Source organism: Excalfactoria chinensis, chromosome 6 (assembly GCF_039878825.1).
Source record: "Excalfactoria chinensis isolate bCotChi1 chromosome 6, bCotChi1.hap2, whole genome shotgun sequence".
In the NCBI taxonomy this organism is placed as follows: domain Eukaryota; kingdom Metazoa; phylum Chordata; class Aves; order Galliformes; family Phasianidae; genus Excalfactoria; species Excalfactoria chinensis.
In genome coordinates this window covers 20,363,514-20,387,316 of record NC_092830.1, presented here as the reverse complement: position 1 = coordinate 20,387,316, position 23,803 = coordinate 20,363,514, and the positions used below count along the sequence as shown (strand labels likewise).

Here is a 23,803-nt window from a genome sequence, read left to right as displayed (position 1 = left end):
GGCCGCCCCCGCACCGCGTCCCGGCGGCGGCTGCGGCCCCCCCGCGCCGAGCGGCGGCCCGGCCCTCCTCGCCGCGCTCGGCTCGGCGCGCTGGCGAATCAGAGAGTGTCGGAATCTATTGCCTTTGTCTGACAAGTCATCCATCTCCGGGGAGGCGGGCGGGGGGCTGAGGGCGCTGCGGCTTTTAGAGAGACACACACCGGGAGAGGAGGCTCCAGTCTCCGGCCCCGGCTCCTCGCAAGCACTTCCCACTCGGGCGCAAGTCCGCCGGGCGCCGGAGCTTCCGCCCGGCCGAGAGGAGGGGCGCGCCCGGCCGCCGCTCGCCGCTTTCCCGGGGATTGCTACTCCAGCGCCAACTTACGAACTGCCCCGGAGCCGAGCAGCAGCTGCAGGAGCGCCGCGGCCGCGCCGCCCGCCCCCTCCCCGCCGCCGGGCCCCGGGCCCCAGCCATGCCCGCCGCCTGCCCCCCGGCGCCTCCAGCCCCGAGCCCCCGCCGCCCCCGCTGAGCGCCCGCCCGGGAAGCGCCGGCCCCGCGTCCCGGCCCGGCCGGCGCCGCTCCCGCGCTCCTCTCCCTCTGTCTGCTTTTCGCTTTGGTTTTATTTTTGTTTGTTTTCGTTTGCTTTGCTTTGATTTGTTATTTTGGGGTTTTGGTTTTTTTTTTTGGTTTGTTTGTTTGTTTCGCTTATTTTTTTCTCCCCTAAGTCTTGAAGTTGAGTTTTAGAGGCGACACGGCGGCTTCAGCCGATTTCTTCCCCTTCCTTTGCCTCCCCATGGATATGCACTGCAAGGCAGACCCCTTCTCAGCAATGCACCGTGAGTACTGGAGCCCGGCTCCTTCCGCTGCGCTGTCTCCCGTCCCTCCGTCCCTCCCCACCAGCCCCTGCCCCTGCCCAGGTCCCCCTGCCCGCGTCCGGGGAGCACCGTCCGCCCCGCCCCGCGCTCCCGGGACCCGGCGCCCCGAGAAGCCCCGCGCCGCTCCCGGCCGCCCTCGGAGGATGCGGCGTTATCCTTCGGTCCTTTTGTTTTTGTCCCTTTCCATCGCCGTGCCTGGAGCAGGGGCAGCCCGCGACCTTTCGTGGATGCGAAATCACATCATTTTTTTCCTCGGGATTTGGTGGGGTTTGGCTTCGATTTCAGCTGTCAGTGGCAGATAGGCAATAGATGTCAGTTCCACGCTCACAGCAGTTCGGTCGTGGCGGCTCCGGGCCCCGGTTCGTGGGGTTCGTTTAAAGGCTGAGATGAGGGAAAACGGGGCGAGGTGGTGCTGGAAACCGGGCGGCCTCGGGGCTGCACAGAGCCCCGCTCCTACCCGCTCACCTACCGCGTCTGCGATGGGCGATTAGAACGCATTGCTAAAACCCGGGAAAGGGATGCGCGGTGTGTTTTCACTTTAGAGAGGCATTCTTTCTCTAAACGGAGGCGAAGGGAAGCGAAGAGACCCTCTGCCAGGGCGCATAGAGAGGGATGTTTCGGGGTTTATATTTCACCGCACGGAGAGAAAATAATTCCGAGCTTTAAATTAAGGAACAAATAGGAACACGAAGCCGAGATTGAGAGCATCCCGAGCCAAGAGATGAATAATTGAGAGCGATCTGTAACTTCTGACACCGAAACTTTTGAGGACACGCCCTGCCCGCTGCACAAAAACAAACCGAAAAGACACAAATTAGAAATGCTCCGAGTTTACCAAATCCGATTTTGCCGTGAGAAGGCGCAGAGACACACTCACGGCCCGCTCCTAAAACGTTTGGCAGGACAGCTGTAGGCAGCCGCCCTCCCGCTTTCCAATTAATGATTTCCAGCGCACACCGCCTCGAATGCGGCATTTAATGCCGAGGAGCGCACCGAGCGGCCCGCGGTTGCACGCCGCTTCAGCCCGCACGGCACTGCTTCGCTCCGCGGCGGCCGCAGGAATTCCGCCTTCGGTGCGCTGCGCTCGGAGCGGACGGGCAGCCGGGAGCCGGCAGCCACGGCACAGCCGTTCGTTGCTGGAAACTCAGCGGCATTCGGCAACGATTTGGGCTTCCGATTAAATTCATAATAACCATAATAACAATAATAAACCTTCATCCGATTCGTTCCCTGCGCTGTATTTCCAGACGTATAGGAGGACGGATCGGTAAGCGGCCGAACCCTCCGGGCTGAGGCAGTGAGCAGCGCGGCCCGGCCCGGCCCGAGCCATGGCAGCGCGGCCGCGCTCTGTGCGCGATGTCCGCCCCGCGGGGAGCGCTCGGGGCCGCCCCACATCCCGCCCCGAGCCCCGCACAGCGAGCTGCGAGCGAACACCGCTCCTGCGAGACACGGCCGCGGTGCAAGAATTTGAATTATTAATTTTTAATTTTATTTTTTTTTTTTTTCATCCGTTGCCCTTTAATACTTTGTAATGTGAGTTCTAAAAGGCCCTTTGAATTATTTATCGCGGAGTTGCCGAAGAAATTGCTGTCCTGTAACTTTAGAGGCAACATGTGCGGAAGGGCTCAGAACAAACGAAGGAACGCGGCACACGGCCGCGGCTATCGGCGGGGGCACGCAAATCCTCCCCCTCCCCCCCCCCCCCCCCGGCACCCCGCATTTAATTTACGAAGAGCCACACGAGAACGCAGCGAACGGCTGAGCCGTGGGGCAGGGGCGGCGGAGGGAGGGGGGGTGGGGGTGGGCGAGGTGCTCCTGAAGGGGGGGAGACGGAAAAAACTCTATTTGTGCGAGAGGGCTCGGATCGATCGCAGGGCAATGAGAGTTTCCACTAAGTGCAGAGCCAATAAGTCAGTGTCAGAAGCGGGGGAGAGGAAAAAAAAAAAAAAAAAGAAAAAAGAAAAGAAAAGAAAAGAAAAAGAAAAAAAAAAAAAAACCTCAGCGAAAATACAAACAGATCATTTTTCAGCAAAGTGCAGAACGAACAAAGATCTCGTGGCCGGGGATGTGCACAAGGTTAGGGCCGGGAGGGAGGACGCCGCAGCACAGCTCTATCAGCGGGGTGCGGGTGCAGCCGGGCGGCTGTTGCAGGTGCACGCTCGGAAAGTCGCCCGTTATTGCTCCATGAGGGGGAAGACGAGCCGAGAAATCGGCGATGTGGTCCCGGATGAGGGAGAGCGGGGTTTTGTCCAGAAAGGGAGGAACAGGGAAACACGGAGCGTTTTGAATTGTCCCCGAATCAATTTCCACTGATGTAGATTCGTGCGGTGAAAAGAAAAACAAAAAACAAACCCATATATTAAAACGGAAAGAAAGGGGGGGGGGGGGGGGGGGGGAGGGAAAAAGATGCAAAAGCAAAACAACAACAACACCAACAACAAAAGGATTCACGAGAGTCTGACAGATATATATATATTTTTCCTGGATGATTTTTCTTTTAAAGATCGAAAACCGTGGGGAGAGGGGTCCGTATGCAGGCGAGCCCCGGCCGCGGGACACACGGCCATCCCCTCGCCCTCCCTGTCTATCCGTCCCTTCCTCCTTCTTCTTTTCTCCCCGAATCCCTTTAACGCGCATCCGAAAATAACCGGAGACAGCGCACTGTGCGGGGACACGCTGCGGGCTGGGGGAGGGCGGGGTCGCCGGTAACTGTAATTGACAATGCGATAGAAAATCGTGGAAAGCAAATTAAATAGGAGAGGGAAAGCGCCGGAGTAGAAAGTGGGGGGAATGCAGCAGGGGCTGCCCGGGGCCGCCGAGAGGCTCCGGAGTTTGGGAGCGGAGCCGTTCCCGGCACCCGAGGCCGGCACTCACTCCGTCCTCGCCCGGGGACAACGGCCCCGGGGAACCGCTCTGCGTTCCGGGCTGGGGAGGAGACGCGGCGTTCGGGGCTGTGTGGGAGGCTCGGGAAATGCACGGGGCCCCGAGCAATGTGCCACCCCACGACTCGCGTCCAGCTCTGCTCCTTTCTTCCTCTTTCTTTATTTCTTTATTTCTTTTCTCTGTTTCTTTCTCCGTCTTTCTCTTTCTTCTCTTCCTCTTTCTGCATTTCGCTGTCTTTCTATCTCTCTTTCTGTCCCTCTGTTTTTCCACCTTTCTCAATTTTTTTATTTCCTTCTTCCTCTGTCCTCCTTTCTTCTCTTCCCTCCTCCCTTCATTTCTTCCCATCTCCTCTCTTTCTCCCTTTTTCCCCCTCTTCCCCACCCCATCTCCCCCAGACCCTCACGCACCCGCAGCGAGCGGAAATTTTTGCATCGCGCGTGGCAAAGAGCCCCCGACTAACGGTGTCTTTCTGGGGTCCGTGGGTTGTTGTGTTTTTTTATTTCTCTTTCCCCAGCAGGGCACGGGGGTGTGAACCAGCTCGGGGGGGTGTTTGTGAACGGCAGGCCCCTACCTGACGTGGTGAGACAAAGGATAGTGGAGCTGGCTCACCAGGGGGTGCGACCCTGTGACATTTCCAGGCAGCTGCGGGTCAGCCACGGCTGTGTCAGCAAGATCCTGGGCAGGTAAGGACCGCGCCAGATCCCTCTCCCGCCCCCGCGCCGCGGCTGCCCGCCGCCTCCCGCCGCTCCCCGCAGCCCCGGCACGCGGAGCCCCGCCGCAGAGGGAAGACGCGCCGGGCCGGTGGCTGCGGGAAGGAACGGCTGCGGAGGGGGCGGCGGGAGGGAGAAGGGAAGGGGGAAAGGGGGGGCGAAGGGGGGAAGAGAGAAAGAAAATAAAAAGGGGGAAAAAGGAAAAAAACGATAGAAGAGAGACAAAGAAAAAAAACAAAACCAAACCAACAAACAAACCCAAACCCATCAACAAAAAGCCCAACTCACACCGATCCGTAGGCGGCCTTAGCAAATGCACGGGTAAATAAATAAACATCAGGGCAAGGAAATAAATCTCTGCCACCAAATGCGGTGCGCGGCATCCCGGGCCCGAACCGCGGGGCCACGAGCGCGGAATGCGGAGAGAGGCGCTGCCGGGGTGCGCTGCGGGGCCGTACGGGGCTGCAGGCAGGGGGTCGGGGGGGGGGGGGTACGGACCGCTCTGCCGCGCTGCTCTGCCCGCGACACGGCACGGCCCCGCGCTCGGGAGGATGGCTCCGGTTTGCTTGCCGGTGCCCGGCCTGAAAGGCGTGTGTAAGAGCACGGCGGGAAGGCAGCAAATGAGGCAGCGCTGCTCGCGCCTCAAAAACACACTCATAAAAAAAAAAAAAAAAAAAAAAAAAAAAAGGGAATTACAAAAAAAAAAAGGAAAAAAAAAAAAGAAAAAAGAAAAAAAGAAGGAAAATAGTGACCAGGGACGAGCTCTGGCGACGGGCGGCGGCCCCGCAACGAGGGGTCCGCATCCTGGGGCACAGAGCCCGGTGGACGCGGGGCGCTGCGGTGTGCTGACCTCCGTGCTCTGCGCGCAGGTATTACGAGACGGGGAGCATCAAGCCCGGCGTGATCGGCGGCTCCAAGCCCAAAGTAGCGACCCCCAAAGTAGTGGATAAAATCGCCGAGTACAAGAGACAAAACCCCACCATGTTCGCTTGGGAGATTCGGGACAGGCTACTGGCCGAGGGCATCTGCGACAACGACACGGTCCCCAGCGTCTCCTCCATAAACAGGTAAGGGCGAGCTCGCGGCACGCTCGTCTCCCCCCGGCCCCACAGCCCCGCGCAGCGCGGCCCTCTCCGTCCTTCCCCCTGCAGCCCCCCGGGCGTTTCGGGACTCGCCGAGCGCGGAGCCGGGCCCGCTCGGCCAGGGCTGCGAGAGGCACTCCCGGGAGAGAGGCCCGGCGGCAGCGAGGCTCGGAACGGAGCTGCCAGCCTCGGGCGCCCAGCGCTCCCTAGCCCCGCTCCCGGCCGGTCGCAGCACCGCACGGCTCCGGGGTGACCCGCGGCAGCGCGTGTGTCCCGCCCGCTCCCTGCTGCAGGGTGCCGCTGACGTCGGTGGGGCTCGGGGTGAGAAAAGTAACGGTGTGACAGGCAGAAAATGATAGATACGGGAGGAAACGGTCCGCAGTGCTCAGGGTCACGTATTAATCCACTGCGAGGTGTTCGGATGTTTGCCCACTGCGCGTACAAACGCTGCACGCTTCGGGAACACTGTTGCGGGCACAGCAGTCATCCCCGATGTAGTGCAGTGCATCTGCATGGACTTTGAGTGTGCCTGCAGAAACACAAGGGCACGGGGGTGCTGGCAAAGGGCGTGTATATGGGCACCAAAGCCCACCGGGTATAAGGATGTGAAATTCTGAACGCAACCCCAAATATACGGAGCTCCCATTGCAATAAAAGCGCACAGGGTGTACGTAGATGTGCACGCGGACTTTCCTCGTGCCTACATAGATAAAACTGCACACGTCAGTATATTTGTCCTTTTGATATACAGCGAGTTTAGTCAGATTTTTTAAAATCTGGTGTATTTATAGCATGGGAAGAAAAAAATAAATAGCGGGGAAAACACAGCGGTATTTTTTGTGTCGCGCTTTACGTGGCAGATCTATCAAAATATGTCTAATAACTCAGGCTGTGCATTTCTAAATCTGGCATCCTATATAAATGGGTTTTAATATTTTGCAAATGATATGGAATTATCCCAAATCATCTTGAAAACAGCAGGTAGAATTAGCTGCTGGAATGTACCTTGGCTAAGGAAGATTCCCTCAGACACACTGTCTCTGTAATATACTGCTAGGCTACCCTAGGAAATTATCCCTGTGTGTGCCATCTGTATTAAAATGGTTATTAAGTTATGAACAGGGTAACATAATACTGATCGGCTAATTATACACCCTCCTAAAAAACCTCCAGGTCTCTGCTCCTCTCTCAGTCAGGTACTGAAATAATAACAGTTTGACATTCAGACACCTCGTACGGGCGGTGCGGAAGGACGCGCGCTGTCCCTGGGAGGGACTGAGGTAAAGAGGAGCTTAGGAACAGCTGGGGCTGGGGGCAGCGGGCTTGGCATGCCCCTCTGCTGGCTTGGGTGTGCTGCTAACTGGGGACCCCGTGCCCCAAACCTCCTGCCTGCTGCACTCAGTGCCGCGCGGGGCTGCAGAGTCCCAGCGAGGAGGCTGAGGACTAAGTGCTGCTCTCAGCTGCGCAGCCAGTGTAGGGCAGGGCTCGAGCGAGCGCCTCAGTTTCCTCAGCCTAGGGATGCAGATTGGAGGAGGGACAGGTATTGGCTGGATAGTGTTTGTAAAATGCTTCAAAAAGGATGAGGGCTTTGTAACTGCCAAGTGTTGCTCTATTGGAGAGGCTCAGCTGCAACCCACCATATTTGATTTGTACTCTGATGGCATCTGAGTGTGGAGCCACCAAGGCACAAGTGCAGGTCACAGAACTTGAGGGTCCATGCAAGACAGGGATGGTACCATGAGCTGGAAAGCACCACAGTAGGAAAGGATATGGCAGCAAGGGAGGGCCCAGTGCTGTGGCTGCGGGCAGCGCAAACTCCATCTCTGCATTGGCTTCTACGGCTCCATGCATAACACAGGAGCAAGGCAAACACACATCTTTTCTATCTTCTATGGTCAAAGTCAACCTAGAGAACAGGTTAAATGCTCTATAATGGTACATTGTGCTTCTCTTACCCACTGTACGGTCATGAACCTCCTCTAACACTCCAACCCCTGAGCCACCACGGATAACCAACTTGCTAGCAATGTATTATTGTATTTTCTCAAAATACGGAGCTTACAAAGTGAAAATGTCATGGGTGCAATGTCCAGAACTGGTAGAGCTGTCTGTGAGCTGCCTGGCACCCGAGACTACTGGCGGGGTATGTACAGGAAAAGTTATCTCCATCCGTAGAAAGGCTGCAAATACTGCACTTCAGAATGGGGATCTCCTTGTATGCAGACAACAGTACCTTGGGTTATTAGAGGCTTTTCCAAAAATGCTTTGATTCCATTTTATTTTCTGTCATCCTCAGCACTAGTCTAGCATGAACGAAGTCTTTCAGGAGAAAGACTACAAACAGTGCTATTTCAATTCCACTTTTAAAGTCTCCCCCAAACATTCTTTTTTAACTTACTTCCCATTAATTATGTTTTGTGGTACATGCATTGTACGTGCCTGCATTGCGCCGATCCGTCGGCATTGCACCGGCACTATCAGGACGCATTTGGGATGCCTGTAGCTCAGTATTGAGCTTTGCCTGAAACGTGTTCACTCCAAACGAATGCAGGTAAATGCTAGGTACAAACCAGAGCAAAAGCTGTGTGTTAATGACCTCCTCAAGATTCAGGAAAAAACCCTTCCTCTGCTGCGCAGTAGTCTTGTTGTGGTAAAATAGGTGGTACAACAAAAAATAATCATCTGTACAGTCAGTGCACAAACCACACCAGAGCTGGCAGGAAGGAGACAGAACTGTCTACATCGGGAGCTTCCCTGCTCCCATTTAGTGCACTGCATGATAATCTTATTGTGTATGCAAGCACACGCATACATACACGTATCTGTGTAAACTTGCACACAAACAGTGCATGTAACTGAGAAGTGACAGAAGTTCTTAATTCTTTGGTCAGCAATTAATGCTCACATCAAATCCCTCAAGCACCCGACTTCCCAACTTTTCCATCTATCCTATGACTATAACCATGTTATCTTCAGTCACCCTGGTTAGAATATTTCAGCCTGGCTCACACACAACCAGTAAGTAGTGCCTCCTATCTTGGCTGCAGACACCAATGGGAATTTTTGCTCTGTTTTGCAGCATGCACAGTTAACCTAAGGACATAGTTTCATGGAAAAATAGTCATCCTTGAAAAATGTTTTCAGTTAGACAACGTATCTTAGTGGGAACAGGACTGAGCACATCATGGTTGTGCAAAAAGCAGTGCAATGGATGCCGTAGTGGTAAGCCCTGTTTTCTGCTTCTCTTAGAGACAAAAGCAGAGCGGAACAAACCACACATAACTTGTCCCTCTATTTCTGCTTGGCTTAGGCTGGGCTTAGTACTGAGGACTCTCTGTTGGTCTTCTTTCGAAGAATACCAAAGCCAGAGCATTACAGAGTTCAGCCAGCCTCCTGGGTGTGCTTCGGATCCAGGTTCCTGGGAGCAGATCTAGCTAATGCTCCATGGCAGAGAGTTTAGTGGATATATTATCCTGGTCGAGCTCTTAGATTTTTTTTCAATTTTCTCTTAAGTACTGAGTGTGCGTTGATTCCTAGTGTTACGTGCAGTTTGGGAAGATGTGTTCTGTTGCATTATCTAACAACCGGCTAATGATTCCTAGTTAAAGCCTCCAATAGTGATTGCTTTTTAAAAATACATATGGAGAGACAGACACATTGATTCAGGTTATAACAAGCAGTGAAATGCACTTGTGTGGTGAAATGCTGAATGCGTGGCCAATCGCTGTGGCCATTGGCAGGCCCGTAGTTTGGAGCAAAGGAACAAATTCTGCGTGTCAGGTTTCTCTCTCTGGTTCTGCCATTAACTTTCTGGCTGATCTCAGCCAGGTCACACAGACTCCTTAGGAGGACGTGTTGCCATCTATGAAATGAAAATTAAGGTGGTTTAGCTACCTTTGTAAAACACAGTGCTATCTTTTCTTAAAAAATCCCATGCAGCTCAACATGTAAGAAGGTTCAAAACCAGAGCAAAGTCCTCTTACATTCGCCGAGGTTTTCGCCCACATGAGGGCAGGAGAATTGGGCAGGCTTTTGGCAAGGTAAATGTAATGTCTGAAGACAAGCATCGTGTCTGGAATAAGGGAGGCATGTTAGGGCATGGTCTATCATATGCGGAAGAAATGAGTGCTATGTAAACAGTGCGTTCCGAGTCACTCTCGGAAGCTAAGCCAGCCTAGCTTAGAATTCCCCCAAAGGACATCAGAGCCAAAGTTCCTGAGAATCTCTCCCCATCTTTACCAATGAACTCATCCGGCATTCTTTAGGACAGGTCATGGTGCTAGGGAGAAATCTGAAGAACGCACAGTACCTCTAATGGCAGCTTGTTCAGACTGACCCTGACCAGCGACAGCGGCATGGTCTACAGCGAAAGCTGGGAAAATGGCACAGTTCATGACCAGCAAGTGCGTGTGTCACACAGACCTATGGCCACTGCCAGCACTTAGCAGCAGCGTGTCAGTTTGCTCAATGGGGAGGCCAAGGATCAGCCTGGCCACATAGGCTGGGTTAGCCTCTGACTGACATCAGCTTGGTGCAAAGCGAGGGTGAAGAGGGCTCGTCTGGCAGCACCAACACAGTTCAGCAGCTCTTGTAGGCTGTCCCTCCTTGGTTCACACAGAGAACCTTGGGATTCCAGCAAACTCAATTTCCTGAGGCAGGGCATGCACTCGAGGTAGAAGGCTTCTACTGGCACTTGCATTCAGCTGAGCAATGAAGGCAATTGGGTCACACAGGGCTTCATTACAAGGAATGCAGTCCTTTAAATTCAGGCTCTTTTCCATCAGACACAACCTGGTATTATCTTCTTTTCATCATTGCAAATAAAGGACAGGCTCATAAAGCAGAGGTTACAGACAATGTTACTGCAGCTGAAGGAGTAAATGAATGCCCGCAGCATTTCTCTTTGTCTTATTCCTCATATCTGGCCACTGGAAGGTTGTATGGTGGTAACTACAATAAGCTGGTCGTATTTTTTTCTAATTTTCATATTACACAGATAGCTCAACAGAGGCACGTTGTGAGAAGTGACCGTAATGGGAACTTTTTCAGCTCTCTGTTCTGTGAACCTCGAAGCGCAGAACCACACCAGTCCCTTTGTCATCAACCATCCCAGCCCTTCCTTTTTGTCGAGATGCACAAAAAGGTTGATTTTTGTTGGAGTTAAACATTTCCAAGCTTTTGCATCCAGTGAATGATTGCTGCTTTCTGTCATAGAGGTAGCTGCACTTCAGCGCTGGGTGAACGAGCCTTATAGAGCTAAACCTCATTTACCAGAATCACTATTATGTGAAAAAACTCATTTGGCTTTGGGAGAAAAGAGGAGAAAATATAAGTGGCCTGGCCAAGCAATGACGGAATAGTGAGAACAATATAGTCATCTGAAGGGCACAGTCCATCCAACAGGAAACAAATTATTCACGTTTAAACAAAGCAGCATAGCCAGGAACGAAGGGAGGGAAATAAGAAAGGAAACATTCAAATGGTAGCAGAAGGCATCTCCTGATAGGGAGGTCCATTAAGTTGTGGAATTGCATCCCATAGGAATTCCTATTTTCTTGGAATATATATAACTGCATGGCATTAATAACACAAGCAAACATACAATAAGAAATAATCTTGCATTGGCTAAAGAGATAGATAATATTCCAGCGGGCCAGCTGGACCTTTTATGATATGATGACGTGATGCATACAAAACAAAGTCATGCTTCCAGTCATACATCAAGTATCTAAAAAAATCTGTCTCTGATCCTAACGCCCGTTCAAACAAAAGATTTCCAAATTGCTTGAATAAAAAAGATGTAGCTTCAAAACATTTCAACAAGGCTGAGCCTTGCTTAGATTAACTTAACATGGTCTTTAATTAAGGCATGTTGAAATTCAAACGGTGTTTAGGCTCGCTACTTAGAATCAGGAAAATATTTAGGGATCCTGTTTTTGGCAAAGATCTCTGTAAATGGGAAGGTAGAGACATTCAAAAGCATTTGTCACTAGCCTGACGACAGGGCAGCTAACTAGGACTTCAGGAAATCCCATCTGTGTGTAGATGGCTCTGATAATGATTACTACTCCTGAAAGTGCCAGAAAGGTTTGAGTTTTGCTCCCAAACAATCATTCTTTAAACTGAGAGCTAATGGGAATGAGGATTTCTCCACTGTAATAGCAATTAATCTGTTGGAGTCTATACATGTATGGACATATTTACCAGTCCCGGCTGATTAAAAATGTTAAGTCAGAGCCCCAAACTGTGCAACTGGCATACAATTCAGGAGTACCGGTCATACAGTACGGGTTTGTTTTTAATTGTTTTCTCTTTTTTACCCATTTTTTTTTAAAGGGATTTGGATATCTGACTGCTATTAAACAACTTTTAAAACATCTCAACAATGCAGCCCCTTGAGTTCTTAGGGACACTCCATGAGCCATAGAAACATCCTCTATGAGATGAGAACTAAGATTCTCATGCTATCGCTTGGCTAGAGAAGCGGGAAAATCAACAAACACCATCAGGTCTGTGATGAAATACTGGGCAGTATGATATTCAGCGTTAGCCTCCAATTTTCTCTAGTGCCAGTAATGGAGAGCTGATGTGGTAGCACTTGCGTGGCTATCTACCCAGCTGAAAATCACAAATCTAACCACTTGGTTTCCAAACTCCTCAGAGTGCACTTACAAATATTCATTTCCAATCAATTTGCACCTGCTAATATTTTGGAATGCTCACACGTGACGACAGAGCCAGAAGCAATGCTGGTGCTTCCTATTTCTATTGCAATAGCATAAAGAGGCTCTGTGCATAGATCACAGCCCATTGTCCAAAACAGGCACAGCGTAAATAGGAATTTCTTTTGAGAGGATCTTTTAGAAAATCACCATACGCATGTTTCTTTCTTTACTCTCTCACCTTAGCATATATTAGGCTCATAATTCAGACAGCCCTGAAGTTTTCAAGGATTAAACAAACATGTATGTTCTTTAAAAGCAGTGAGACATCTGGCCAGGGCTCACCCACCAAAGCCAAGTGTAGGGAATGGTAGAGCAAAAGTGAAAGCCCTCTTCTTTGGGTCCCATCTGACAGGCAAATGCTAGCCAGACAGCAACAGCCTCCAGCTCTTCCTCGATAAGCAGGCATATAAATAAATAAATAAACGGCATCCTAACTGCACTGAGAACTCAATAAAACAATCACATCAAATATGAGGAGGTATAAATCTCTTGTCTGCACAGGTAACCCACTCAATTGCTTTTATTATGGCTCAGCCTGACTCCATTTATTACCATCCGTGGCCTGGGTGAAGGATGTTTGCATGCAGGGTGGTCTCCTGGTGAAATCCTATCCCTAGAGCAGTGACAATCAGCCCATACAGAGGTGGGTTTTGGTGGGGAGACCAAAGGCAGATTCATCTGTCTGTGTGAAGACCAATCAATAACCCTGTAACGAGACCCCTTGTCGCTGGGAAATGGACAACACCATAGTTAATCCTGGAGCCACAGGAGAGAAATAGCTGTGGTTGGGTGTGAAAAACAGCAGGATGAATGCACAGTGTTTGAGACATATGGACAGAATAGGTCTCTCCATCTAGGTCTGGAGGAGGAGTGATGGGATAGGAGACAGAAGGGCACATTTATGTGTATCATGGGCAAATGTGAGAGGCCAGGGTGTTCGGGGGGGTATGGAGAAGGAAAAAGGGTAGAGCTATATTGCATTTTTTTATAGGACATGTGTATGGGGACTGTGTGTAGAACACAGATCTGTACCTTTGGAGAAACGTGCCCACTGGTTGGATATTACATATGAGAATATCAGTATATGGCAGGGAACATGCGACTCTTGGTAGGCATGCAGGTAGTGACGCAAAGTGCTGGTGGGCTACAGGAAGCACAGGCAATGCAGTTGGGGAAGGATATCCCTTTGTCCTCTGCCTTGCTTGGGATTTATGCATGTACCTGTTTTGACAGAGAGTAGAGTGATGTGCCAGGAGCCTGAGCTAGTGACTGTGAGTTCCCAGACACTTTTCCCAGAACACGCTACATACAAAACATTTATTCCAACCTCACTGCTAAAGTAGGAGAGGAGATTCTGGTGCCTTGTCCCTGCCTGTATGAACGCCAGCAGCATCCACTCCTCACTGCTGCCATCCTCCAGATCTGCCATTCCATCCGCACTTCTGAAACTTGCACCTGGGCTTTTAGCAGCTCCCCCAGCATGTACAGAGAGAAACTGGATCATGCCTCTACTGATGGTTTTCTCCTGGGGGACAATTCAGTTGTAATTTTCTTGGTTCATTTCAAACATCTCCCCTCCCTCGCTAGGCAAGATCTCTGCTCTCCGCAGGGCAGGGCATGGACTGAGCACCCAGCCTTGGTCAGAGGTATGTGGCACTGAGAAAGGCCCTCTGCTCAGCCACAGTGCCCACTGCTGTGCCTCTGTTACCTTTCAGCATGCTCATGCTTCTCCAGAATTTTTTCAACATTTTTTGGTCATCTGCCTTTAAAAACTGCAGCACAATGTAGCTATGTAACCGTCCTGCTGGTAGTATTTGCTTAGATTCAAGCCCAGAAAAACCTCTCCTTTTTGCTTAAATTCTGGCTTTCAGACTTGAAAAATTATATATTTGCACAGAAATTATGCATATGAAAAAATACATAAACCTCTGTATATAAAATCAATAGGGAAGGGAGGAGATCTAGAGGAGAACGGGAGAGGAAAGAATAATATTTTTTGAGATGAATCCACTTTTGCACACTGTGAGGGAGATGCCTGGCTGGGATGTGCCATGTGCAAGTGGTCAGGGCTGAGCAACCAGGGTGAAGTGGACAACGAGTAATGCCACAAACCCACTGCCCCTGCTGAGTGAACAGCAAATTTAGGGTGTTAAAGAGACAACATTTGTGGTGCTGCCTCTGACAGACAGACAGCTACAACATGAAGAGTGCGTGAGCACTGCTGGGTGGCACCAGTGGGAGGAAAGGGCAGCAGATGATGACGAAGTGAAAGGCTAAAGCAGATGTGAGTTGGATGTTGCCAAATGAGACCCCCTGCAGTTTAGATCAGGAGGTCCTGGCCACTGTGCCAAAGGGAATGCAATCACCCAGTGCTGCCAGCCAGATCCCTTCCGTGGCTCCAGTGATTTCAGGAAATGTGTTCCTGAGTTGGGGTCTGTGCCTAAGGCAGCAGTGAGGATGGGCACAGGGTGAGCACGTCCAGCTCTAAATTTCTGGGAGGAGCAAGTGCTGGCCAGGGGATTGCACATGTGAGAAACCAAAGGGAGCACGGCTCCCCCAGGGTGGGTGTGTGAACAGGGCAGAGCTCTGGCACATCAAAGGCAGGGCATGAAGAGATCCCAGGGAGTAGAGTCTTTAGGAGAGTAAATGTGGCTCAGAGCAGCACTTCGCCAAACTGAAAACACTTTTCACAACGTCTGAATGCTCTACTGGCTCATTCTGTGCACAGGGACGTAATTTGAGCATGGAAAACTGCATGCATTTCTGCAGCTAGACCGCTGAGTGCCCATTGTTCCTTCAGACAATCTTCTCTGTAATGGATATTTGGGTTGGATGCTCCCCCTTACCCCATGACATGTGTATGAGGAGGAGCATGGGCGTATCACTAGGGCAACATGCCTGGTTGAGAGTATAGGCTTATACTGAATGTGTAGAGCTAGGCTGCGGGAGAATCTGAACAGCCTTATCCATGGAAACAATGCCACAACCCCACAGTTGTGTGCCTGGAAGCACAGGAGAGCAAAGCTGTGGTGCTGTGCACCTCCTGAAGAGGGCACCCAGCACATCTAAGGGAATACAGGTGCACGTGGCATGATGCATTTGGAAGAACACGGATATGTACTAGTTCTCCCTATACATGATCTGGGGCTGTGGACCTAGGGGTACTGGGGCTGGCATCTCACCAAAGGAGTTATTTCTAATGAGAGCCATAGCTTAACACATAGGACTCTGCCTTTCTCTCTCCTCTCCTCCCCTCCCCTCTCACTACTCTCCTTATTACCCAGGCTATCTTGTTTGGGTTAAGAGGCCAATTTCAACAGACTATAATTGAAGAGTGAAGAGAATCTGATAAGATAAGGAAGGGACATCATTCCTCAAGGGATCAATAGAGGTTTCATGTTCCTCCTTCCCCTGCTGTGTCCCTAACACGCTAATGCTGTGTGTCCATGGGCTTCGTTTATTTGCTCTGCTTGTCTACGAGTCTGAGAAGGAAGAGTGGGAGCAGGGGGTGGCTGCTGACACCATCTGTCACACAGCCAGGAAGGAAGGGACAGCAGTGGTGATGTGGGAAGAAAGGGAACAGGGCAATGGGGGAGCTGGGAGCAGTGGGACACCTTTCTGGCAGGGTACATGGACTCACCTCCAACCCTTTGTCTTCATGTCTTGTTCCACTGAGAAGAACACTGACTATTTCTCTAGATGCAGACTTGCTTTTCCAAGTGTCCCTAACCCCAACATGGCGCAGGATGTGAGCCAGCCCCACACAACAAAGCTGGGCCAGCTTCTGGCGAGCTTGAGAGTCATGGGGGTCTGGGGCTGAAATATCTTCTTCCAGCTGATTTCTTTTTTCTTTTTAACACCCTGAGAAACAGACGCTGAGCGCCAGTCAGTCATGCAGCGAGCATGTGGCAGAGTTGGGAATACAACCCAGATCCCCTGACTCCCAACCTCAGGCTTTAACCACTAGACCATGCTTCCCTCTAAGCCACCTTGAACTTTCCTCGGTGAGGATGGGGGCTGCTAAGCCTCTGTGGGCTGCAGTTTACCAAGCTGTCAGGAGTGTGTTCACTGGACCGCCTCACCAGAGACAGCCTTCCTCACGCACGCTAAAAAAGTTGAAAAGAAATTCATTTCATGGCCGGTGGTTGCTTAAAAAAGGCGATTCCAGCATATGTATGTGATAAATGTTAACTGTGCATTAATCGCATTAAAGAGGACCCTATAAACTTTTCATTTCTAATTAAATTCTGGCCGGTGATTCTGGCGAAGCCAGCACACTCCGCGCCTTTGTTTATGTGGAAAATTAAAATGCAAATACAATGGAATTTATTTCCATTACTAGAGTGATATGCTGGGCTCCTCTGTTTAACAGCCTCCAATTACTTCCAAGCAGGGCTCTCTCCCTCACTCCCTCCCTCTCCCTCCCATCACCCTGGGATGCTGCGGGGCAGGCTCTGGTGGAGCCCTGGACGGCTTTGCGGGGTCGGGGCAGGAGCGTGGGGGGAAAGAGTGGCGGAGCACACACACAAGGAGGCAGCGGAAGGAGCAAGGCTCAGGCTGATGTGAGGGGTGGCAGAGAGTTATCTGTTTGTAGCCTATCCCAATGACAGGCGCTGAACCCACTGCCTCACCCAATCCCAGCTGTACAGATGTGGTGGGTAGAGGCTGTGGGTCCCTCCCTGCTGGGGCACTCCAGGGACAGGACAGTGCTGAGGGCTTTCTCTCCAAGTTCTGCGGACCTCGCACAACCCTTCTCCCAGGCTTTGTCTGGCTGAGCACTGCCGGCCAAACCCTGGTGGCGAGGAGGTGTAGAGCAGCACAAAGCCAGACACACTGCCTGCACAACACAAATAAATCCATGCAGCGCTGACACGCAATCATCAGCAGAGAAATAACCCTGCTTCTGCCCACTTCCAAGGGACCAAATATGGCTGCACTTGGGACAGCAGTGCACAGTGCACACATCAGCAGCCACTACACAAGCCCAGAGACTCATCGTACCTTTAAAGCACTCAGTGCATATTTCAGCTGGCATAGAAACACAGCCATATGTACATATACAAAAGACCTCCACCAAGTCAGATGTGAGCACCTTCAAGTGCTCACTCACATTGCAGTGCCCTGTGTGTTGGAACAGATGGGCAAACAAGGAGATCCTCACAAAGGAAGGGACGCACTGCATCCAGGCCTGGGGACCCCAGTACAGGAAGGATGTGGAACACTTAAAGCGGGTCCAGAGGAGGGCCACTAAGATGATCAGAGGGCTGGAGCACCTCTCCTATGAGGAAAGGTTGAGGAAATCGGGATTGTTTAGCTTGGAGAAGAGAAAGCTCTGGGAAGACCTCACTGTGGCTTTCCAGCACTTCAAGGGAGCATACAAACAGGAGGGGGAATAGCTGTTTACAAGGGTGGAAAGTGATAGGACAGGGGGAATGGTTTTAAACTGAGACAGGGGTGGTTTAGGTTAGATATTAGGAGGAAGTTTTTCACTCAGAGGGTGGTGATGCACTGGAACAGGCTGCCCAAGGAGGTTGTGGATGCCCCATCCCTGGAGGTATTCAAGGCCAGGCTGGATGTGGCTCTGGGCAGCCTGGTCTGGTGGTTGGTGACCCTGCACATAGCAGGGGGATAGAAACCTGACGATCATTGTGGACCGTTCCAACCCAGGCCATTCTATGATTCTATGATGCTATGATTTGTAGACCCTTGCACAGATTCAAATGTATGCAAAACCACACAGTACAGTCTTGCATACATTTTTACAGCAGCTTAGTACATATGAAGTTTTATCCAAAGTCCATAGGTGATGAGTTTTAGCCAACTCCTGAGTGCCCCAGCAGATGCACACACATTTAAACACTGACATGGCCTTAGAAGCGCATGGACACACATATGGATATTCCTGTGCAGCCATGGCACAGGGCGTCTGGGACCAAGGGGAGCTCCAGCTGTGTATGAGCATCCCAGGGAATCACCCAATGTGAGTCATCCCGCCCCAGCGAGGCAGGGAAACAGGAGAAGGACACATTCACTTACTAGGCTGAAAAAAGGCCATTACCCAGGCAAACAACCCAGTCCCTGACATCATTATTCAATACACAGGAGCCCTGAATTGCGCACTAACTCAATCACAGAGACACACGATTACAAAATAATACTGATGGAATCAATGAAACAGACATGCGGTCATACAAAGCGCACACACCCTGGTGTTAATACACAATAATAGCTGCCCAACAAGTGAATACAAAACAGCCATTCAAAAACACAATGGCAAAACATGTGGCCTGCACTCAAAGGGATGCGGAAACTCAGCAACAAAACCTACTGTTGGCAATGGGAACTGACAGCAAAACTTGGGGGGTGCACAGAATCTGGCTCCTGGCAGCCTGGTGAGCAAACAGCAAGGGCCCAAAGGATGCGCACTGCATGTGGGCATGTGGGCACATGGGACATGGCTCCAAGATGGGTTGCTGCAGGGCAGCTATGCCTGTGTGGGGCCCAAATGCACAGGGTGGTCGCTGCTACACTCAGGCTCACTTCAGCACAACACAACGCAGCCTTACTACAGGCAGAAGGGCTGCCACCCTCGAGAGCCATTCCCTGGCAGGGCACAGCTCTCTTAGGCTGTACCTGGCACTGGAAGGGACAGCAAGGATAGAAGTCTGCTGTCAGCTGCATGGTGTGTGAGCAGGAATTCCCCTTCCTCTCCCAAGTGCGGCTGTTTGTAGCCATTAAAAAGCCCAGGTCCTCATGCTGGGTGTTCAGTGAGTATTGATTCAGTCTGCAAGCAATTTTAATATTTCTTCAGGGACTTTCCAGCAACAGCACAAGTCATTAATTCACCCTCCCAAATTGCTTATTCAATAGCAGGAACATGGCTCCTGAATAAAGTCCCAGAATTTATGTGACTCGCATGAGTCAGGAGGTCAAACAACTGTTATGGAGCGAAGTTAAAAATCCAAATAAAATATTGACACTTTTTTGGGGAGTGGGAGGAGGAGGAGTGGGGGAAGGGGAAGAAAAGGTATTTAAAATAGGGTTTTGTTGCAATGCCCTCAGGATAAGGAATGGAAAGAGATTGAAGACAAGTTGGAGTTTGTAAAATCAATGGGATTTATTGCATATCCGCTTGGCATTTAATAACTCCTTCCTTCCCAGCTCCCCCTGCTCTGTTCAGGCACAGGCAGATGAAGCTGTCCACCAAACCCCAGCAGCCACCCGTCACAAATAGTGCCCATATGGCACAGGGATTGGTGGCCCTGCAGGACAGTGTGCCCCAGGACCAGGTCCCAACAGAAAGAGCACTGCATTGTCCCCTGCAGTTTGTGACAGCTCACATCCACAGTTTTTGTGGGGAAGAAAAAAAGACAGGAGGGGAAAATGGGGCCATGGAGCAAATTAGAAGAGCTGCTCAGTCAGGGAACCTATTGACAGCAGGGCTGGGCTGGGACCCAGCTCTCCCAGGGCTCTAGGCAGTGGGCTTGCTGCTGTAGGACACTAGCTTTTAGGGGAACTAAAGTCACAAGGCACAGAGGTGAGGCAGCACCCATCTCATCTCAAGGACCCCCAGAGCACACTGGGCAGCTCCAGAGAGCAGAGGCACACCATGTGATCACATCCACATGCAGCCAGATGCTCACAGACATAAACACATACATGCTCTTACTGAGCTCATTGCTATTCAGGGAGCACGGCCACCAGATTACACACACAAGTAGGAACATACCTGCAGACTGACACACATGCAAATGAATGCGCGGACAGCAACACAGGCGTGCGCTCACACTGGTACAGCAGTGTAGCTTTGTGCATCCTCTGCACATACAGTGTGTGTATTCACATCAAAAAACATCCTGCAAACTGCTGTGCTGCTACAAATCTAGATTTTACTTACAGTGGTCTCTTTTTAGCTAGTTGCAGGGAAATCGATACCCAGATGCACTCAAATACATTCTGCACAGGCTTATTAATACATAGGACTGTCTCCTTGTGTTAGCCTGCAAACTGTTTCAATGAAACTGCTAATTTTATACCAAAGATCAGAGACTGTAGTATCCATCAATCAAAACTTACTCATTAGCACTAATTCCATAATGAAACAAGCACACAAGAACAGAGCTAACTGTGTAATTAAGAAGTACTTGATGGCTTGGGCTATTTCAGTGAGTTTGTTGCTTGTCTGGTTGGTCTCTTAGCAAAGATTTAGGTTAGGTGCTTTATTTCAGTTGAGACACACCAAAACACGGTTTTTCAAGGGGTCTTTTTGCACTGTGATAAAAACAACATTTGACTACAATTTCCTCCTACGCTGTGTTTTGACCGAGTATAAAGAGTGGCTTTAGAGTTCAATGAGGTGATGAGAAGTTGGAAATTTCCAGATTAAATGTAGTATAGTTTTCTAAATACCATCGAATGTGTTTCTCTGTACATCTCTGCTTACAAGTGTTGACTTCATCCAACCTTGTCCCTTTGCTAAGTCAGATGAAACAATAGAAGAAATGCTAAGTTAAACCTGGAAGCATTCAGATTCAAATTGTTCCGCTTAAGGCGATCATACTTTGAAATACTGGCACTGGAGAAAAATCACCAAGAGCTCTCTAGAATCTCATGACTTTCAGAAGGAGTACCTTGCAGTTTGCGTGAGCTAGAAGCAACACATCGCTCCCTTGCAAAAGATGTAAAATGTGAATAATTAAGCATTTACAGCTCACAACTTCAGGCCATGCTGAACAACTGGTGGCCCTCTCCTAGGCTGACAGCAGTTGGCTCAGTGTGCCGGGCACTGCACAGATCAGTGGCAGAGCCCAGTCCATCCCCACTGCTCAGGCACGGGAGGAAAGCTGCCATCAGGGAGTCACGGCAATAAAGCAGCAGTGGGGTCAGAGAGGCTCATGTAAGCACTGTGGCTCCTGGGAGCCTGTTGTCAACCTGGAACTGCTGGAGACGTCTCAGCTGAGATGGTTTCATTGACAAACATGGGCAACAGGCTTGCTTACATAGGGACAAACGAGAAAATTAATCTGAATTAACTTTGAAAGTATATCGGTTAAAACCATTAAAATACTGTTTGGATGAGTGTCCTAAATTGAATTTAGTTTACTGCATTTTCCAAAGTGAATTATGCTAAACTAAATTAAAGCTGTCTTAATTCTAAACAAAGGTGTCAGAAGCATAATACGGTTTAACCAGACTGCTTCAATTTCACACTTCCAGTTATTTCACATCAGTTACTTTGCATAGCTGTACATGGGTAAACCCTTATGGACAGAGATGGGGGCAGGAAAATGGGACCTGGAAATCCAGTGAGCTCCCTACAGCTATTGTGATTGTATGGGAATGGCATGTAAGCGAGAGCTTGCTCAGGGCCCATTTGCACAGCTCTGCACTTGGTCAGATGGGTGCCAGGTGCACAGTGTGGGACTAGAACAGATCTGTGCTCCCAAAGTTGCACTAATTATACATATAATTATAATGTATAAAGTTATACTAGCTAAGCAAATGCATATACAGTTAAGGGCCTTACAGCAAGGAGCCACATGACTTATATATCCATGCTGATACATATTAGTTATTATATAATGGATATTATAGCCTTGTTATGGATGATTCTAGGTGTTTATGGCTGACTGTAATAATGGTGCTTGGTGCTGTACAACGAGATCAATATTGCGAGCTGGTGATGGCTATAGCCACAGAGCTGAGCAGCCTATCTGCCATTAACTCTGTTAAAAACTGTAATGGTTGAATAAATGTTTATTAATTCTTCATGGGGTCTGAATACAATATGTGACCCAAATGTTTAACTACATACAGCCACAGTTCTGTGTGTAGACCTGCAGGAAAAGATGAGTATGTATAGCACCAAATGATCAATCACAGACCACTAAAAGACAAATGCTGGTGGTCCTATGCCACAAACAGATCCAACATGGAAACAAACCTATAGCCCATGCTGGCTAAATTTCAGACCTGTTAGTCACTCACACAAGCCAAGCAGACGAGCAAAGGATTTGTCCTTTCATTACAAAAAATAGGGAAAATAAGAATGCTGTTTTTGGAGGTGGGCACCAGCTCTACATTGGGCCCTTGTGTATCGACTGAGCACTCCTGTCCTGTATTGGGTTCATAAGTTTGCCTTTGCTGGCAGCTCTAGGCAGCTTTCAGAAAGAGGGATAAGGAATAACAGTGGGGGTAAGGAAAGATTCAGGTTCTCTGTGGAAATTTCCAGTCTTTCAAGCAAGACAAGTTGCAAAACTCTGAAACTTGTATGTTTTAACAACAGGGTTAGTAGCCCACACTGCCAAGCCCTGGTGTTAAAAAATGCCAAGTTAGTAGCCTCCATAATGGAGAGATCACCATAAAATACACAAGATTATAAACAAGAGTGCAGTTGCTTTTTTTCTTTGCCTCTGATCTGGCCTTTGCGAGACAGCCATGTCCCACTTAGGATCATTGAATCATAGAATTACTCAGGTTGGAAAAGGCTTTAAAGATCATCAAGTCCAACTGCAGTCTATCCATAGTACCCTAACTAACAACTCTCTGCTAAATCATCACCGCATTCAAATGGCTCTTAAACACATCCAGGGATGGTGACCCAACCATCTCCCTGGGAAGCCTATCCTTCGCAGTTGTGGAAGCCAGAAATACCTTGGTTTGAAATGAATGCTGAAATTTATCTTAAAGATCTAAGGTTTTACTTATGGCAAAAGGTACAGCAGAGCTTGCAAGAGAGCTGAGAGTTATCTACATTTATCTGTTTCCTCCCAGTTCAAGCTGCTTCTTCTAGTACATGTCTTCTGTTAATCAAAATGAATGTCCATGAGGAATTAGGCACAGACTCCTGAATTTTAATAACTGGAAATGGGCTCAAAGCAAAGCTTTCAATTAAAAGTTCCCATGCTCCAGATTAAGATATTTAACCTTGGCAAGCCCATGTGTTTCTGTAGGTCTCCCTAACTCACCTGCTGGCACAGCTGCTGTTGCGGCAGCTCCAGCGTGTGTTGCACGGTGGCCACCGAGTGCTGGCAGCTCATAGGCTGGACCTTCCGCCAGCTCCGTGCCACCACAGCTGCGCTGCTGGCAGGACCCAAGCTGGCTGCTCTGCATGGGACAGTCATCAAATGGACTTGCAGTCATTACAGTGCAAGGGTGCTCTAAGGCAGACCCTTAAAAAAATGATCCACGTCTAGGGGATCAGACATTCATGGGCATTTTCTCTCTTGCTAGTGAAGTGGATGTAGCCCCTGGCAGTGTTTTCTTCCTGCTTCCTTCCTGCAGCTTGTTGTAGTTCTTGAAGCTTTTGATCTGTTGTTGCAGAGACTGTGAGTGTGTTGTGGGGGACTGTATGTCTGCAGCTCCTAGGATGGATACTCCCCTGGATGCTCTAAGTTGAACATTTGCTTTGTGGTTGCCTATGCTATCAGAATTCAGGTTGAATCATTCATCCCATGCCTGTTTTCCTAAGTCCAAGAGCAGCAAAACCCTGTTAGTCCTTTAAGATTTCCTTAATTCACCTTAAATCTGGGCTGTCAAACATCTACACCCA

General features: G+C 49.8%; 1 protein-coding gene across 6 annotated transcripts in view; it reads left to right on the top strand.

Moving 5' to 3' along the window:
- The first annotated feature begins 683 nt into the window (after window positions 1-683).
- PAX2 (paired box 2) overlaps window positions 684-23,803 on the top strand; it is a 77,877-nt gene continuing 54,757 nt past the window's right edge. For 2 of the 6 annotated variants that reach the window (XM_072340618.1, XM_072340620.1), the window contains exons 1-3: window positions 684-813; window positions 4,253-4,418; window positions 5,315-5,512. In XM_072340618.1, the coding sequence (XP_072196719.1) occupies window positions 771-813; window positions 4,253-4,418; window positions 5,315-5,512 (407 nt within the window). In that variant the 5' untranslated portion in view covers window positions 684-770. Of the gene's footprint in view, window positions 814-4,249; window positions 4,419-5,314; window positions 5,513-23,803 lie in introns of all 6 variants that reach the window. The other 4 variants (XM_072340619.1, XM_072340623.1, XM_072340622.1 and 1 more) reach the window with 3 other exon arrangements.